Source organism: Argentina anserina, chromosome 6 (genome assembly GCF_933775445.1).
Source record: "Argentina anserina chromosome 6, drPotAnse1.1, whole genome shotgun sequence".
Classification (NCBI taxonomy): domain Eukaryota; kingdom Viridiplantae; phylum Streptophyta; class Magnoliopsida; order Rosales; family Rosaceae; genus Argentina; species Argentina anserina.
In genome coordinates, this window is record NC_065877.1 from 29,385,059 (window position 1) to 29,404,964 (window position 19,906).

Consider the following 19,906-nt stretch of genomic DNA (forward strand, 5'->3'; position numbering starts at 1 on the left):
TCACTTACCCATGAACCGTAGATGATCAAGTTCACGTAATTAAACCAAAACATATTTTTAGAACAATTTTTATAAACTAGTGATGCAATGACTATTTTAACAACTCAAACTAAATTTAATAATTATAACACTACTTCGATCATGATGATCATTGTGAGGTTTACTCACCTTATTTCCTGCATGCAACTTCCACGACACCAATATCGATTCCCTCACTCATTTCGTCGGTCACCTAATTGCATGATAATGTGCTTAGAAAATAATACGTAAAATCTCAGGTGACGATTCATTACAGCTGAACATTGTTAATAAACATTGTTCATGAATCACTGTTCATGTGCCGCCACCACTCTGGTGACCACTAATGATCACCAAAATTTATCACCACAATCTAAACAACATTTTCAACAACTTTCTAGTTGACACCAAGTCTAAATTGAAGCCTAAACAGTCCAATCGACGAAGAACATAAAATCGGCACTACTCACAAACCCTAGAAAAAGAAATCGTAGATAAAACTGTTATAGGATGTTAATATACATCCTATAAGCTTCAACACACAAGAAGAATCACCTTGAATTGTTGCCGGATGAGGGAGTTCTCCTCACTTCTTCAAACGGAACAGCCGTATTGTTTCTTCATTTTTACGCTTCAAACGGCTCGAATCTCTCCCAAACACTAACCCAGATCGGTAAAGGGCGCAGAGATAGTTTCAACGCCACTGGTCTCACTCAATTCCGTCGTCGGACGACGGAGATATGGCCGAAAAAAGATTCGGCAACAAAGAGGGAAAATCGAGCTAATTTTGAGAAGAAAAAAAACATTGATTTTCTGATTTTTAATCTCCTTTCTTTTCTAATGGATAAAAAGTCAACTTTTGATCCCTCACGGTAACGTTTCTAAGTATAAATCGCTCAAACACTTTCGTTTTCTCCCTCGTTGTAATAACCCTATTTTTCAAAACAATATTTGGTTTGATTTGAATTCAATAAAGTTGTGAGATTCAATTAGAATGAATTTAATTGTTGGAGACCTTATGAAACGAAAACGGAAACGTTCTCGGAACGTTTAATTAGAAAAACGTTACGTTTCCGAACGAATATATCGACTTTTATTCCGTCGCTCGGTTGTGAAAACTTCCTTCACGAAAGTTGTAGAGCTCGTCGATACGAGTTCGTGGACGCTTCACGCGTTCGAATCAGAAGTCGTACGTGAAAGTTATTAACGTCGGAAGTTCGTTTCCGATTTTGAAAACTAGTATAAATAGGAAAATTTAGGGATTAGGGTTTCCATTTCTGGAAACCCTTCACCCGCGTCTCCCTCCTTCTCTCTCACCCTCCCCGAGCCCTCTCTCCCTCTCTCAAAACCTTCGCCACGATCTGGATCGGGCTTAATATTTAAGAAATTGGGCGTGCCCGAGCTCGGCACGATAAATAAAGCCGGCCCGAGCACGGCACGAACACGTTTTTGGCCCGTTTAAAATGGACCGGGCCGGCTCGGCCCGGCACGTTTGCCACCTCTATCTATGAGTATAGTTTGTGGTGTGGCTAGTAGAATTGACTAAATGCTATTTGTATTCTTAATAATTATTGCTTGCACTTAAATGTTCTATAAATAATCTAACCTACCACATTGAATCATGTCCTTAATTTACTCATTGACTCTATAAATCATCACTCCTTAATTTGCTCTTTGAATCATGTCCTTAATTTACTCATTGAATCACGCTAACATGGTTTTGATATTATAATTGTGTTTTGAAGCCAGTAGTTGCACATTATTGAACATGGTGGTGTGAGAGAAGAGCTCCGCCTGAGAGGAAGAGAAAAGGTGCAAATGAGATGCATCGTCAGTTCTTTAGAACAAGAGAAAAGAAATCCTTTAAAATATCATGATTAGAGACCAGATTCTTAGTAGGCTGTCGTATATATAGCAAGCAGAAATCCTTCGAATTCCACCATCTAACGAAATCTTTAAATTGAATACCACTAGATTTATAAAGAGTTTTTAAAGTTTAAATTGAATAACTTGAGATTTTAAAAGAGTTTTTAAAATCTTAAATGAATACCCATAAATTTTAAAAGTCCAAAACAATCAAATAGACTCCTAATTGAATACACCCCAATGACTAATTAATATATGTGAGGTAATTCTATCTGGTTTCAAATCTGAAAAACATGACCGTTTTTTATCTGTTATATAGTAACATCCTAATATGAGGTAATTGTTTTGGAAAAAGACAACGGAACATATTCCCCATTCAAATAAAATTGCGATACACCGTATCAGGTATGTACGTAGATATAATAACATACACAGAAGTACAATAAGAAAGAACCTCTGGTTTATTTTGATAGACCATTTCTTTCCTTAATTACCAACCAAATTCGAAAATATATATTACATGCATGTTATCACAAAATGTGTTAGGACTTGGGAGAATGGGAGATGTTCGAAGTGTACGTACGGCTTCTCAGATATACTTTGTATAATATACGATGAATGTTCTTATACTTCGTTTAATATAGTTGTGGAATCAATTTGTACTCTGTTATACCTGTGCAGACGGCAAACCGCAGCTCGATCTTATCATTGATCTTAGTATCTTACGTACATATACTACATACTATACCCTTACATATTTAGTACGTGTGATGAAGACGGATTCAACTAGTCAAGTTAGCCGTAAGAAAGGAAACGAGAGTCAGTCAAGAAATGTCTAAATTATCAAATATTGCTCCTGGGTGTGGCACTCACTCGGCTACCGCGTCCCTTTGAGTATAAAACTATAAATAGTGACTAGTCTGGTGGCAACTCCAACTATATAATGCACAATCCATAAAATTAGTAAATGATCGAGATCGATATAGCTGTTTTGTCGCTTCCCCACAACTTGACATTGCAAAGCAAACAATATAATTCACAAATATATGTGTCAGATCTAACCACAAAATAACGACATTTAAGCCTTAAAAAATGTTCAAATTCCAGGAATTAGTTTGTAACTTTTTTTTTTGATACAGTTCGTAACCTTGAATTGCATTATAAGTCTGAAAGATCGATCATACAATAGATCGGAACTTTACACAAATTATTTCTTTCTACAAACCATTACATTAAGAACCAGTTACACTTTGCAAAAGATTGGGTTGAGAATATATTGTCTAGTATATAGAAAATCAGAATGTCTTGTTGTCCGGTCTCAATTATGGGGCTTTTGCTCACGTTGTTGATCATGATGGTTGGCTTACCTGTCTCAGCTAGAACATTTGATGAAGACTTTGAGCAAACATACGGCGACCAACGTCTTCAATTACTCGACGGAGGTACACATTTCACACTCGCCCAGGACCAGAGTTCTGGGTCGGGATTCAAATCCAAGAATGAATACCTATTTGGACGTTTCGACATGGATATGAAGCTGGCTCCTGGGAACTCAGCTGGTACTGTTACCACATTTTATGTAATAACTCTCAACCCTAGCAAGCTCTTTCATTACAATGAGTTGGTTTTGTATTGCCCTTAATTTTTTTTTTTACTTTTATTCATTACAGTGCTAATTATTTATGAAACTTGTACGTAAATGCATGCATACAGTTATCTTCTCCTCAAGGGGACGAACACGATGAGATAGACACAGAGTTTTTGGGCAACTCTACTGGGAATCCGTACACTCTCCATACCAACGTGTTCAGTAAGGGTAAAGGAATGAAAGAACAACAATTTCAACTTTGGTTTGATCCAACAGCAGAATTTCACAACTATACAATTATTTGGAACCCCACACGTATTATGTAGGTAACACATACTTCGATTGGGGATCATCCTTTTTGTTTACATTTCTCATTGTCTCGCATGTCTGATCCTTTTATGGATCCAAAGGACTTTGAATCCTTTTGTTTGTTTTAGCAATCACCAGTTAGTATCCAACTATTCAAAGTCGTCTATTAGAACATCATACGATGATCCACAGCTAGGGTTTACAAAGAACTTCTGAAAATCTTTACCATCAGTAACTCACAATGTCTGTTTTGACCCTGTTGGAAATGGTACTATATATGTTTAACTCGCATTTTCATCATACATATTTTCTTTCTTCACCTTCACCAGTGAATCTATGTTGATACTCAAAATATTCAGGATTTAATTGTTACATTAATGAACTCCTTTTAAGAATGAATTACAAACCAGCCCACAAAAGGACATGAAAAACATGTTAAGCTCAAATAATAACATTTTACGTATATTTTGTCAGATTAAACATTAACGAGTACATTCTAGCTATATGACAAGCATATATGCATGCATGTTTCAGATGGTTGGTGGATAACAGTCCCATTAGGATCTTCAAGAACTTCGAATCAGATCTTGGTGTTCCATATCCTCACAGCAAACCCATGAGGGTTTACTGCAGCTTCTGGAATGCCGATGACTGGGCTACTCAAGGCGGAAAAGTAAGGGCCGATTGGTCTACAGGAACTAAAACAGTCTCTTACAAAAACCACATCATCAATGCTTGCCAAGGCTTAGAGCAGGATTGTGCTTCTTCGAACGCAGGGGACGGAAAATCGTGGCAGAATTACGATCTTGGTGATGCAGGTCATGATAGGCTTCGATGGGTACAAGACAAGTTCAGGATCAGCAGCTACTGTCTTGACAAAAGTAGATTTCCCGAAGGTCTCCCACGCGAGTGTATGCATTCCGAGTTTGAGGACACCGCCGATGCCCCCGGCGCCAGCCCTGAAAATCCCCCCACCACTGCCAACCCCGCAACTCCCCCCACCGCTGCCAACCCCGCAACTCCCGCCACTCCCAAACCCAAAACTCCCGCCACTCCCAAACCCAAAACTCCAGCCACTCCCAAACCCGCAACTCCCGCCACTCCTCTCAAACCCAAACCAAGTCACCCAGACACTCCCGTCACCGCTGCTGACCTTACCGGCAATAAATATTAGAATTAAGTTTCAGACGAGTTATATACATACATCTTTTTACGTACATTCCATGTTGATCTGCTAGATCTCATTTTCCAGACGAGCTATCTCATTGTACGCTTTGTGTAATTAAAGTTTGATTACAAGATAGCAATAAGTTTAAAACGTTTATTTATCATTGGATGCTAACAATCTTGAAAGATGGAAACTATAAGCTACAACTATTGATCGACTTCTGGTATGCTTTATTTCTTATGTAACTCTAGTTGTTAATATAATGGTGGATGTTATGGATATGATGATATGGACTTCATGATTGTAATAACCCGATTTTTCGGAACGATTATTGGATTGTTTTTAAGTTTATAAGTTCGTGAAATTCATTAAACGTGCTTGTTTCGATTTGCGATGTTGGAAATCGAAAACGGAAACGTTATCGGAACTTTTATTTTAAAAAAAAACGTTATGTTTTCGCGACGTGAGAATCGACTTTTACTCCGTCGCTCGTTTGTGAAAACTTCCTTCACGAAAATTGTAGAGCTCGTCGATACGAGTTCGTGGACGCGTCAAGCGTTCAAATCGGACGTCAGACGTGAAAATTATTAACGTCGGAATTTAGTTTCCGATTTTGAAACGAATATAAAAATGAAGTTTTTGAGATTAAGGTTTCCATTTCCGGAAACCCCTCTCTCTCTCTCTCTCCTCACCCCGCCTCCCTCTTCTCTCTCTCTCTCTCCCCGATTTCTCTCCCTTTCACTCAGAAACTTCGCCGCTGGCGATCTCCGTCTCCAGGCCGCCGTGTCTCTTACCGCCGGCCCTAGAGCATCGCGTGACCCTCAGCTTCAAACCCCGAGGTCGACACCCTTTACCTCACCACCGAGAAGCTGCGCCGTCAGGGGGCGACCTATGCAACGACTCCACCATCTTCGCCGGCGAGGCTAGGGCTCGGGGACCAACTCGCTGTCGCCGCTCCTCACCCTAGCGCCACCTGCAGAGCAATCGAAGCTCAAATCGCTGCTCGCCGCTCGCCTCTGCTCGATTCGACTTCGCCGTCCTCGCGAGCACCTCCGGTGGTCTTCTCGGCGGATCTACGCCCTCACGAGGTAAGGGTTTGCTTGAATTATTGGATGGTGTGCTTGTTGTTGGATTTGTGGTGTTTTGGGAGGAGATCGGAGGAGGAATGGAGGAGGGAGAATACCGCCGCCTTAGGCGGTGCGTGGGGTAGCGTGGAGGAGGCTAGGAGCGGCGTGAGGCCGTGGGAAGGAATAGGGGAGGAAATAGGGGAGTTTTGGGGCGGCGGTGACGTGCTACGCGCCACGCGCGGTCGCCGGAGGTAGCGCGTGTATCCCACGTGCGGCGGCACGTGAATAGTGTTTTCGAAACAGTAAATTTGTAAATTTTATTTTTACGAACGGTGAATGTAAAATGTAATTTACATATTGTGAAATGTGAATTTATTTTATGTACGGTAATTGTAAATGTAAATTACGTACAGTAAATGTAAAAGTAATTTCGGAAGGGTACATTGTAATTATTATTTACTGAGACAGTATTTACGATTGAATAGTATGCATACGTACAGAAATACGTAAACAGTATGTACACGTACAGAAATACGTAATTAATATGTATTTGTACATTAATATATGAATAGTGAATACGTGAATAGTAATTTCGTAAAACCAGAAATTGCTGAACAGTAAAATATTATTACTGTTTCGGCATTTAAGGTTTACGTAACGATTCTAAATTCATTTCTTATCTTTTTCAAGGTGATCGATACATCAAGTAAGGGATTTACATTCCGAAATCGTGGAAATTACGCTCGAGATTATAAGGTGAGTAAAATCTCACATTTACGAATCTACCCTCGCGGAGATTCGGGATTATGCTAAATTTTAAAGGATGAAATGTGACAAGTATATGATATAGTGGAATGTGTATTTGTATAAATGGTAAATAGGTACATATATATAGTTTGTTATATTATATACTGTCATGATTTCGTTGTGAATAAGTTTTTTATGGTGATGAGATTTATGTATTGAGCATGTTGATTCAAATTGTACAATACAATGTGATGATTGTTGGTACGTGGTTTTAATATCAAGTTTTGTTAAAACATTTATGCCTTCGGACGAGTTATGTCTTCGGACATGTTTTATGTCTTCGGACGAGTTATGTCTTCGAACGAGTTTATGTCTTCAGACGTGTTTTATGTCTTCGGACGAGTTTTATGTCTTCAGACGAGTTTAGTCTTCGGACGTGTTGGCATGTCGGAACCTAGCCTTTGGTTGGGCGAAAGTCACGATACAGTTAGAGCTCTAGTCTGTCTGCCGGGGTACTGCATAAGAGGTAACAAATGGGTTATCGGGTTATGAGTACCCATATATTTTTGATATGGGGTACCATATGGTTATCCAATGTCCGCGGCGTACTACATGAGGGGTAACAGAGGTGTACCAGCGCTCATGAGTACCCGTATTATAAATGCATTTGGGTAAACAGAGGGGTTGCTCAACATCTCATGAGCATATTTATTTTCACATTATTAGACAACCAGATGGCCGTCTAATGAGTCATGAGTGCATTTATAATTGATGTTTTGTGTATTCTCGTGTATATATATTTTGCGAGATGTATTTGTTGTTTTACTCATACGAGCTGCAAAGCTTACCAGGTTTGTGTTTACAATCCCGGTGCACCTATTCGATGGTGTAGGGGATAATTCCGTAGGTGTGGATTAGCGGAAATCGACGGACGCTCAGAGGACTCGAAGTTGTTTTTATCCTATCTTGTGGTGAGGATTTTGTGTAGATTTTTGTGAGGATTTTGTGAGGATTTATACATTTCCATTTGTTATAATGTCGAATTATAAATTTAGTTTGTAATAATCGGTTTGACTTAGTTGTATTTTGAACTCAGAAATGATCCACTGTGACATTAAAATGATTTCGATTTATTGAGATTGTTTTAGAGTTTTTCATGACTTCGAAATTAGAGTTTCATACTCGAAATTTTAGAGTCATGACAATGATTGAAGATGAATGTGATGATTGAAGAATCTTACATGTTTGAACTTTCAATATGTCCATTTATGAATCATTAAATCCAATCGAACTAAACTCCCGCGATGGTTACTATTTCAATAGCACCGAGATCCAATGTTGCAATAGAGCGGCTGGAGATAGAATGGTGAGTTCAAAGCCAAAGGAAAGTTTTGGCTCACTCTTTGCTAGTTGGGTTCGAGAGGATCGGACATGGCACACAACGAAGGAAATCAAACGGCCATTTTCTTTTTCTGTTGGTTTGAGGCAGTTACTGTCTAAACTCCAACATTCCAAATATAAGCCAAAAGGAAAACAAAATAGGCCCTCCTATGCATAGCAGTAGAAACAATTACATAATCAACCAGCAGAATGAATTAAGTTCTACACTGGGATTTTAGTACAAGAGTTACCATCCAACAACATATCTGAAGACCAGTAAATCCTACTGTAAGGAGCATCAGACTACAACAATGTTGAAACGCTCAACGGACCAATAGCTTCATTCCCTTCTCTGCATACTACTTATCATTTTATGCACTCCTGCAGTGACATAGGGCATATCAACTTCATTCTTGGATGAAAATTGAACCACTCCAAGTCCATGAAACAAACACCAGTGTTGTCTCTGGAATTGAACACAAAATAATACACAAGTTAAGAGAGTAGTTTCAATCAGCGGATCATTCCTTTCACAAGGCCCGATGCGCCTCTAAACATAACAAGCAAAGTTCTTAATCAGGTATCCCGGTATCAGATTGTGGCCATCTAACATTTTGCATTCACCGGTAAATATTAAAGGAACTGAATTTTAACCAAAAATACACTCCGGACCATTCCTTTCACACAAAAACATGCACTCAAACAGCAGAACCAAAGTGATTCATGAAATAACATTGAGACTTTCACATATCACATTTGTAGCGAACAGAAGACCCTATGCTTCTATGCTATACCATACGTTTCTCAGATTCACATAAATCTGGAGGAAAAATTGGTGTAAATAAAGTCTCATTGTTATCTCTTGCAACAAATGTAGATGAAAGCAGAAAAAATCCCATTAATAATATGTGCTCACAAAGTAAACAGATCAAAAGCATTGTTATCTCTTGCAACAAATGTAGATGAAAGCAGAAAAAATCCCATTGATAATATGTGCTCACAAAGTAAACAGATCAAAAGTAATATAGAAATCTTCAATAAATATTGTGTGTATTAATCTATACATATATATTTAGAAGAAATTAAAAGAGATTTTTCAGAATCATATTCTCTCGCTTTCTTCGTAATTTCATTACTCAGTTCACAGTGCAGAGGCTAACATGCAGTAGCCGCACTGGAAAATTTTGATCACTTATTCCATGAATTTTACCAACCTATGGATGCTGATAGAACTGTATCCCCAATTACTTAGATCAAGGTAACAGTGAAGAGAGCCCCAGTCGAGAGGAAATTAGCCTGATAAGTTTAATCAGACTATCAAGGACCCCATCAAGGAAACAAACCTTGGGAGCTTCGACTATAAATTTTGGTTCAAAACCTCCCACAGATCTGCAGCCTGTTATTACATTCCTGAACCTACACAAGTACTCAATCATCTACCACAAACCACCCTTTAAAAAACAGTAGGCGAGTTCTCTAATCTGATAAGGACGCCTAGAAAGTAGCCTCGAGTTTCATAGCAGACATCTCTTTCATTCTCATCTCCTTTGCAAATCAGTACTTAAACAACCATTACAGGCAAGATTTGTAAAAGGCCCCAAATACATGCTTAGAAAAATGTCCTCGATGTTATCAAGATTTCATACACCAATGTTGCCTAACATTTCTGAACTTGATACAAAGGAGTATTTCCTTTGTATAAATTAGACTAGATTATTCACAAAAGCTTCCATCTCCTATTATCTTGCAATAATGTGCAGCATATTATTAATCAAAACACTAATAAAGAACACTAACAGAAGCCATCAAGCACCAATAATTCAGATTTCAATCATTTCATAGTACATTGATCAGTATTATTATCAAAACTTACTTAAGCACACACACCCATATGGAACAAGAGAGAATCTTGCTGGACATTTCTGTAAGGAAACATGTTCTCCCTTTTCAACATGTCCAAATTGGCAAAACAGACATAAAGGAAATCATCATTTGGAACCTAACGATGAGACCCATTACTCAATCCGAGACCATGATTAGAGAAATTCATGTTTTCAGTAATTTTCAACTGGGCTAGAAAACTAAACCAAAAATTGCTCCTCTATATGGAAAAGCAGAGAACCCCAAACACTGGAAATGAAAAGGCAAAGGATTACCTGGAGCAGTGGAGACAATTTTCCGATAAGATGATGAGGCTACAAAACGAACCATGAGAAAAAGGAGATGGGGATGGAGTTGCAGGAGCCATTAAACCCGTAATCTCGTTTTCCTCTTTTCACTTATATTCTCAAAGCTCTGTGTTTTTGGGGGTTTAAGAAGGGTTTTAGGATTTGCACGAAACACGAGAAGACGTGAACTTTGACCATTTCCTCTTCTGCCCCTCCCGCCAAATTTGCTTTCCTTGTCGGCTTGCTTTCAGTCCAGTCCAGTCCGCAGTTATGAGCCATGGGCAAGCTACCAGTAAAACCAGTCTCCCAGCTCACATTTGCCTTTTTGTTCCCTTCCTTTTATGCTAAATTTGCAGTCTTCTTTAATAAGAAGAACTAAAACCACCAGAACAAGCTACGTGGTAGGGATGGTTCCTGGTCGGAGCCGGCGATTGTAGCTACATTATGTTTATGTTTACGTCACATATCTGTGTTTCAACTATTGTAGCTGTTTTTCTGGTTTTCGGCAGTATTAAGGCCCAATTAACTCGGTTGTTGCTTAGTTTATGGCTGTTTAAGTTTATTCTTGCAACCCTTTCGGGAAAAAAAAATCTTGCAACTATAAAAGGATTTGCTTTATATTTCTAGTGGTACTATTTTCTAATCTACCTCACTGTTTCACGTTAGACTACATATATAGGATAGAAAGAAGTACTTAATGCAATACAGAGAGACAATCTTTATGAAGTACAGAGCCAATCTTTCTAATAATGTCATAGCTCATCATGCATTAATCTTTCTAAAGGTTTTCGATTTTATGAACTGCATTGTCATAAGCTGGAGCATGATTCTCACCGTTCCCAACACCTCCAGGCCGGAGTTCTTTACCAACCATTCCGCCCTTGAAAGCAGCTGTGACCTTCCTCTGTAAGGTCAGCATACCAATGCGCTTCGATACAACATAAAGAACAGCACATGTAAACAGGAAAAATCCCACGGAAATTATCACCCTGTCCAGAATTAACTCAACATAAGAAATCTAGACAGATATAATAGACAGAGCAAACATGCATTTTCTCTTCCGAACCTGTCGATGACATCTTGGCGTTGCATTGTGGATAGTAGGTTTCTGGTGCGCATCAACAAACTCCGGTGGCCTGTGTATTCACTCTCAGCCTTCCTTAGTACTCCATGCCAGTAGATTCCTCTGCAAATTCAACATACATAGTTTCAGTCCTAACAATCTTAGCTCCCTTTTCAAAACAACTAAACCAATGTTCATATTCCAGATATCACACCAGCAGACCACAAAAATGATCTTTGTAAAACCAAGATTCGAAAAAGCGCTAAGTGGTGTGCAGTCAGACAGCCACCTCCTAGCGCCAAAACAACTAGGTGGTTTCAAATTATTAAATATTTATTTATTTTTATATATGTATTTAAATTAATTTTATGATTAAAAATATATAATGATGCTCAATATTAATTTTAAAAATAGTCTAAATTCAAAATAAATTAATTATAAAGTTCATACAAAAATATTATAATAAAAATTAAATTATAAAACAAATGCAATATTAAATCTCAAGTTGTTTTAATTTTTTTTTAATCAATTGATTTTTGACCGCTTAAAACCACATAAGTGGCCATCTAATTCGCAAAATGCTAAAAATGCCCTCTGAGGTAAAAATCCTGAAGGTGACCGACCTTCTAGCGCGTATATGCAGCCTAGGTGGCTGCTTTTAAGAACAGTGTGTAAAACAAAGCACATGTTTCTATCAATGTTTCAGAGTGACAATTGGAAATTAAGGTTTAAACTAGAAAGTAACATGAAAATACTCTTGAGAACATCAAAACACTTGATGTGGTTGATGTGATGTATAAGACCTTTTAGAGTTTCAGTCATGGAAGGGCATTGTACGAGCTACGAGTTAATTATACAAAGCCCAAGACATTTACATCGATCATCTTGAAGATTGAATCATGAACATATTCCAATTTCGAACAAGTCTCACCTCAATATACAAAGTTTGAGCCGGCCTTACTGATAGCTGTGTATCTATTAGTTCCAAACCGTGACTTTCATAGCCGAAATAACCCCGGTGATTTGCATAAACTAATCACTGAACAGTATATATATCCATTCAATTTTTCATAAGTGACTTTCATAGGAAAAAAAAACCCTGCTGATTCGCATAAACTAATCACTGAACAGTATATATATCCATTCAATTTTTCATAAGTGACTTTCATAGGAAAAAAAAACCCCGCTGATTCGCATAAACTAATCACCGAACAGTCTATATCTATCCATTCGATTTTTCACAAGTGCATATTTATGAAGCTCAACTTAATTTTTCTATAATGGAAGAACTGAATGCTGCACTTGAAACAAGGTAAACATTCAATTGACATTTAAAATTGAACTGGACTCACCGAAAGTCATGAGTGTGCCTGCGCTTCTTTCCGCCTCCTAAAAACATATATACATTCAACCATCCACAAATGTGTATTAAGTATTAGCCGAAAGTTAATGAAATAGACAGACACTGACCTGAACCATAAGTTGACGAGTCCACCTAAGGCTCTCTGTGATGCTCTCCGCGGCGGATGTCGTGCCGGCCTTTATCCTGGGAAACAATGAAGGATAAATCACAGGCTTAGAAAATCATCTAAAAGCAAAAAAGAACACTCCGCACATCTCCTTAAAACTAGGAATGATACTCTTTTAATGTCTGAACACCAAATAAATATACATACTGCAAGTTTCGCCTACAGTTATGGACTCTCCTCCACCTCCCAGTAGGAGTTCCTGATAGGCGCAAAAGTACCTACAAAATTTTCATATTATCAAATCAATTATATTAATGTATTAAATGGCAAATATGGGTCATTACCCGCAGATGATTGGTGAAAATAAGACTTAAAAACACAAACAGACGCGTAAACCAGAAATCTTACAGACTCGGCCTAGGAGCAGAAACTTAATTAATTAGCTAATTTAGACTCAACCAAAAATTACAAAATTAAATAAACACTAACTAGACACAGTGATGGACTACCACACAAATTTTGAGGGTATTCGGAATTGGTTTGATTGGTGAACAAAAATAAATAAGACAGAAGTACTGCTAAAACAAGAATATTAAAAACTAAATATGGATATAGATATGAGAAAAACAATAGCTAAGAACTTTTCTCTACCACTAGATATGCTTCAATCACCCCAAAACAACATCAATAATTATAGATGAATGCACTCACAGTTAAACCAATGTTGTTAGGTTATTAACCGTATTACGTTCTCTTAGTTGTCATGTTAAGCGAAATGTCGGTATCGACTTAACTATATTCTTAATTAATTGATCTATGAAATTTCGGTATCTAGACCAAAATAATTAAAATCATGAAGTTCTAAAAACGTTTGAGTAACAACAAAGAATCTAAGGTCAATGCCGGTAGCCTTAGATTACTACGGAATCACTTCGCACAATTACATGCAAAGAACTTGTTATCGCTCACATAACATGCAATGATATGTCGGTCATATACATATTCAAGATAATAAAACCATTAAACATGGATCAAAGTATCGACCCAATGAGACATGCAATAGAATTATCAATGAACAATCAATGAAGAAATTCTCATCTAAAATTATATAAATCAATTGGAGTTTGAAATCGAAGACATATCTAGAGATTTGATTAGCCCATAACTATTAAGGAATTTAGTTACACATAATCTTGAATAAAAGCATTAAAGAATACATGAGAGATGAATTAAAGGAGAAGAAACCGAACTTCCTTTTTCTTGAGGAGGCTTGATGAGATTTTAGCATCTTGAAGACATGTGAGTTGTAGCTTGAGGAGATTGAAAGTAATTTCACTTCGGCTCTCCATGTCCGGCTTTTCCCATTTCTCTTATCTTCTTCTCTTTATTTTTCCCTCTCTCTCTCTCTCTCTCTCTCTTTCTCTTGGTTGGTTGTGGAAAAATGGTGGTGGTGATGAAGGTTTTTATATATGAGAATGGTGGTGGAAAAAATAGAGAAAAATGAGAGATAATGATGTACTGAGTGTGGTGAGTGATCATGAAAGGAAGTGAGTGATTATGGAAAGAAATGGGTGATCGTGGAATGAAATAAGTGATCATTGAGGAAGTAAATGATGGCTAGGTAATGATGAACCTAGAGGTGATGATTACACCAAAATCAAATTAGATTTTTATATAATATAAGTGTGGATTTTTGGACAATTGAGAGCCATGATTTTGTGAGAAAAGAGAGAAAAATGGTGTAGTTAAATCTCAACTAAAAAGATGAGATCTAGTTGTGATATACTAATGTGTTGCTCCTTCCTTACTCCTCCATAAAATTAGCCCGAAAATGCATGGCACCACTAAAAGTGGTGGTGCTCGGAAAATTACCAGAATTTCACTTTTTTTTCTTCTTGTCAAGATATTCGAGTTAGGAATTGGATTTCTCTCTCTTTCTTCTCTCTTATTCTTTATTCCACTTCAAACTAAAAATAAATAAAATTAATTAAAAATATAAAAACATAACAAAATAACTAAGTAAAATGAATAATTAACACACTAAAAACACATAAATATGTGACTATCAGTTCCTCTGTCAAATCAATCACAAATAAATTTCTCCTCAATAAACACATAACTTACAGGACAACAATTTCTTAATCTATCCCAACGCCGAAAACAAAGCTCAAACAGTCCAAAAATTCAGCTCATCACCTCTTTCTGAGCAGCTTTCCTAATATTCTCATTCGCTTTCAAATTCACATTCCTCATACTCAACCTCAAACTGCTCATAAACACCACAAAAAATTTGATCAATTTCCAAATATTAAATATACACACTAGCTTTTTAGGGTTTTGATAATTCAATCAACAACGAAACCAAAGCTCCAATAAATGTGGGATCGATTTTTCCAGGACTCGAGCAAGGCCTTGGTGGACTGGAATTTATCGTCGTTGGGCAACTGAGGAGCAAAGAGATCGAGCATGAAGTCATGAACCGGAGAGAAGTGAGCAACGACAGGCCGTCTTGTGCGAGCCCCTTCAATCTGGGCAGCGACTCCTTCTTCGCCGTCGCCTCGATGCCGTAGTTTTCGATGGCCTTGATCAAATATAAGACATTGTTGTAGGTTTCGTTCCATTCCTTCTTCACCTTCTCCACCTCCTCCTCCACCTCGTCCATTTTCCTTCAGGCGATCGCTGCTGTGTTTACATGCAGATTACAGTAACTGTTCTCCTCTGGGCCGGGCCTGTGCTCATGGTTTAATGGGCTTGAGGTAGCTTTTAGCCTACATTCAATGAAAAGCACTTCGATGAAAATTGAAAATTGTCTTCTTCTTTTTTGTTCAATTTTCACCTCTTTGACCAAGGACCAACCATAAGAGTGGCGTAAGACCAACAAGGGATTGCATAATTAATTCAAGACGACAGAAATATTTGCAGATCAGCACCTCCAGATTCAAAACAGTCAGCCTAGAATTGTTGCATTGTCATAAAGATCATACATCTGCACATCCATTTTTCCTCGGTATACATTTACCAATTGAGGTACATGGTCGAGAAATCTGTTGACAAACCCATTCAAGAAAATCTTCTCTGGAGACAGACAAACAGAAGCCATACTCAACTTCTTCTCTTCTATCAATCCTTTCAACAACAACACTCTAGCAACCGAACACCTAGGGATGATTCTCTTCTCCAAGCTGTACATCAGAACATATGGACACTGTGCAATTTTTCTGGATTCCCATCCCATCTTGTTCACTAAGATATCCATAATTCCCATTATTTTCTTCTCCGAAACAACCATACAATTTGGGCACATTTTGAACGCAGAACGAGTATCACTCTCAGACCAACCCCACCTCTTATAAGCCTCTTCCTTGGCTCTCCGTGTAGTTTTTCTCCCGGATAATGCGACCATGGCTTGCACAAAGTTGCTCTTCCCCGGGCCAAATCACATTTCTTCTACTTGGCTAACAATTTGAGTGAAGAGTTCATGCCTTCTTAAAATTGAAAATGTCGAGTCTTGAAGTAATAACATGAGTTCTTAGAATGGTAGATATTGTACAAGATAGGAAAAACTTGCATGTTGAGTTACTCTGTTTTTTCTTTTTCTTTACTCATTTTCTAAGGGATGAAGTAAGTAAAAAGGAAATGATTCCACTTGTTGCCATCCAAATTCAGAGAAGTCGTACAGTTATAGTAATGTGAAATCACTGAAATGTATCAAGTTCAAAACTCAAAAGAAAACCTTGGTTTTTTTCCTTGAACAAAAGAACTCAATCACTCCCATTTTCAAGTTTACAGTTACGAAATGATGAGGCACTTGGCTGCAGCATTAAGCTCCTTAACCAAAATCCCGCCCCCTTTAACTTCCAAAGGGCCCATCCCCCATAACCATTCTCTGCAATCTCGCGTTAAAATTTCCCTCCCTCACCGTTTCAATTTCAAAAATTGAACGACGCAAACAAAGTGAATCCCACAAGTCACAAATACTTGTGTGTAGCACAGACTTGAATTTCGAAACCGAAAACCACCTTCTTTACTCCATCCACCATTCTTCTTCTTCTTCTTCATTGTTATTTAAGATCATAATTCACACCAACCAGTCAGACAGTAATGCCTTCACGTCCGAAGAAAAAACCATCCAAGAAGAAACTGAAGCATTCCACAGCACAACCCATCATCCACCAATCTAAACCACCTACCCGTCAAATCCAAGCCCCAGGTAATTACGTATTTCTCTTCTCTAATTAGTTGTCATTCGCTTAGTTGGCAAATAGGGTTCACATCGTTTGGCTTATTTGCGATCCATCTGTCTTAAAGTTTTCTTTTCTTTTCTTCTTCAGAAAGTTTTGTGGAAACTAATTCAGTAGTGAAGTTTTGTTGTGTGAAAGAGTTAAGTGGTCGTGAGACTGCTTCTGTGGCTTGTCTAGTCCATTCTTGCCCTCCTTACTTAGTGATTAAGGAGGAAGAACAGAGGCGGAAACTTTCAGCAGTTCATCACCAAATGGCGGATTCATCCAACGGAAAGTTGGAGGAGACTCCGGAAGTTCAAGAGGGGGAGGTGGTTGAATCTGTAAGGGATATAGCTATTGATGACTATTCGCTAGAGCATGCGAAAAAGGCGCATGAAGAGCCGGCTGAAGCTGCTGAGGAGACTCCTGCAGTAGTGGAATCCGGTGAAGTGGTGGAAGAGAAAGAAGAAGATGTTGTTCAGGTTTCGGTTGTTGAGACAGAAACTTCTCTTGTTGATGATGATGTTGTTGAACCAGAAGTAGAGGAAGGAAAAGAGGAGGAGAAGCAGTATGTGCCGTCTGTGGAAGAGACTGATGAACCTTCTCCAGTTGTGGAAGATATTGTGTCAGAGGAGATTGAGGAGAAGACATTGATAGATTTGGTCTCTAATGGGGTTGAGGAATCAACATTACCGTCTTTAAGTGAGGACATAACCAATGTGGTGTCGAAAGGAGTTGACGAAACTGAAGTGCCTTGTTCAGAGGAGAAGGATGATGAGGTTGTTTTAGCTGTTGCAGATGTCGTTTCAAAGGGAATTGAAGAAGTGCAATTGCCAGTTGTTGAAGAGATTAGTACTGGGGAGTCATCAGGTCCTGATTACAAGGTAACTGGTGAAAATGTTGATGAGGATTTCTTGAAACCGTCGCCTGAGGTTCTGGCTCCACCTCCAGTTGAATCAACTGATGCTGGAGAAGGGTATGCCGATCGGGACATATCTGAAACTGCAGAAAAACCGGTAAGTTTCATTTAAAAAGAACACTTTGTTCTTTGTATTCTATTATCATTCCAAAATTGATCACAAAGTCTTTGTTCTGGTTTCAGTCTATTGTATCTGTGACTAGAGCTCCCCTGCAACCTACTTCATGGAGGAGTTGCTGTGGACTTTTCGAGGCTCTGCGCCGATCTGATAGATGATTCAAGGTAATCACCAAGATATTAATACATCTTCCTTCGAAATTTAACTCATTAAGAACTTATAGCTGTGCTTAATTACTTCACAAAATTAAGATTTGTGATATAAACTGTGCCTGTTTATTTTGGTTCCAGTTATCATTACTTGGTTTGTTAAGGAAACATGAACTGTTTAGGTTACAGTCTGATATCAATGGCATTATACTAGTAAACTTTTAATGCCACGGACTTGCAGATGAAAGGTCCCTATACTGATATTAAAGGCACATTCAATGTGATCTCATAGGAAGTTATATGTTCCCTTCAACACGAAAACGAAACTGAGGAACTATTAGAACTCAGGTAGCTCGTAACAAAACACCGCCTCCTAAACTGGAATCTACCTTCCAATAAGCCTTTACCATTCTATCAAGATCAACTTTAAGGATTGCCCCATTTTCGCTTTTGGTCGACTAATCGACATCATCGACTTTTTCTTAATTCTGGGTGAACTGACCAAATCTAAGTCGGCAGCGTGCTGTAACGTGCTGTCATAAGTCATAACATACTTTCTGGTTCTATATTGGAATAATGCTCAACATGGCTTCAAAGTCTTAACAGTTACTCCAGCATCATATATATCAATGGGTCCATATAACTCACTGTCACACCATCATACAGATCATCATGCACAGTGATAACCAGCCTGTTTCTGCAGAACTCTGACCTAACATTGCTTTTATTCTAATGTTGCAGCGATGAAAGGAACCGAAACATGGATGATGAAGCTCACAGAGCGCTAAGATGATATAGGGAGTTGAAGATTCGGAGTGATGCATATTTGGTTTGGCGTGTGGAGTGAAACTACTAATTTACTTACCAGTAGGCTTTTTCTACTATCCTGCATATTACCCGAGAAATATTCCTTCTCACAAGTTTTCTGTACTACTTTGATGCCTGATGTGCTCAAGAGGCTTTTTCTTCTGTATTTGTGTTAGACCGTTAAAACTTCCTATGATTGTTGGTACATATTGTACCGGATAGCTTATTAGCAAATGTATACGAGGTCATTTTGGATGAGTTTCGATATTTGTTCTTAGACACTTAATACATTTGTTGTTCAGATACTAATGAAGTTTCAACCTAGACTTGCAAGGCTGTACCATACACCCAAGCACGGATTGACAAAATTGCTTTCCTCTGCTTGAAATATCTGAAGCATTAGTAAAACTTCACCAAAACTTTTACTAGATTTCAACCCTTCACAAAAAATCATATACCCAGTTTTAGAATAACTTTACTAAAGTCCAACATGCTTATGGCACATATACAATGCCTTCAGTGGCTGAAGAAAAAGTGATAGAAGCAGCATTAGAATAACTACTTTATTTCTTTTAGAAGAGCATTAGAATAACTATATACTGGTGTAGACTGTTTCATTATCGGAGTAGAGGAATAAAAAATTGGATTGATGACAAAAAGTCTACCAAATTTGATGGAATATTTACATGAAATATTAAAATTCTAATACACCACTACTCACAAGACTAATATACAGTAATACCAAGACATGTAATTAACATGATGCAGAAAGAATTAAAATCAACAGCAGATGCAACTCGATAAGGAATTAAAATCATCACCTTATTGATGGGATTATTAAAGCATTAAA

At 38.0% G+C, this 19,906-nt stretch overlaps 2 protein-coding genes and 1 pseudogene across 2 annotated transcripts; 2 read left to right on the forward strand and 1 right to left on the reverse strand.

Moving 5' to 3' along the window:
• The first annotated feature begins 3,184 nt into the window (after positions 1-3,184).
• On the forward strand, positions 3,185-4,955 carry LOC126797237 (xyloglucan endotransglucosylase protein 7-like). Its single transcript, XM_050523898.1, has 3 exons — positions 3,185-3,463; positions 3,598-3,794; positions 4,316-4,955. Exons 1-3 carry the CDS (start codon positions 3,185-3,187, stop codon positions 4,953-4,955), a joined length of 1,116 nt encoding a protein of 371 aa, XP_050379855.1.
• A 6,108-nt stretch (positions 4,956-11,063) lies between these two features.
• On the reverse strand, positions 11,064-15,505 carry LOC126800205 (uncharacterized; annotated as a pseudogene).
• Positions 15,506-16,939: 1,434 nt separating this feature from the next.
• Positions 16,940-19,321, forward strand: LOC126799622 (altered inheritance of mitochondria protein 21-like). Its single transcript, XM_050526859.1, has 4 exons — positions 16,940-17,053; positions 17,175-18,079; positions 18,166-18,264; positions 18,991-19,321. Exons 1-3 carry the CDS (start codon positions 16,945-16,947, stop codon positions 18,256-18,258), a joined length of 1,107 nt encoding a protein of 368 aa, XP_050382816.1. The 5' UTR covers positions 16,940-16,944; the 3' UTR covers positions 18,259-18,264; positions 18,991-19,321.
• Positions 19,322-19,906: the final 585 nt, after the last annotated feature.

Bases quoted from the DNA above. Each gene is read 5' to 3' on its own strand.
- LOC126797237 (XM_050523898.1), top strand. From the start codon at position 3,185: ATGTCTTGTTGTCCGGTCTCAATTATGGGGCTTTTGCTCACGTTGTTG. The intron at 3,464-3,597 runs GTAATAACTCTC...GCATGCATACAG, and splicing joins GTACTGTTACCACATTTTAT to TTATCTTCTCCTCAAGGGGA. The intron at 3,795-4,315 runs GTAGGTAACACA...TGCATGTTTCAG, and splicing joins TGGAACCCCACACGTATTAT to ATGGTTGGTGGATAACAGTC.
- LOC126799622 (XM_050526859.1), top strand. From the start codon at position 16,945: ATGCCTTCACGTCCGAAGAAAAAACCATCCAAGAAGAAACTGAAGCAT. The intron at 17,054-17,174 runs GTAATTACGTAT...TTTCTTCTTCAG, and splicing joins CCGTCAAATCCAAGCCCCAG to AAAGTTTTGTGGAAACTAAT. The intron at 18,080-18,165 runs GTAAGTTTCATT...TTCTGGTTTCAG, and splicing joins CTGAAACTGCAGAAAAACCG to TCTATTGTATCTGTGACTAG.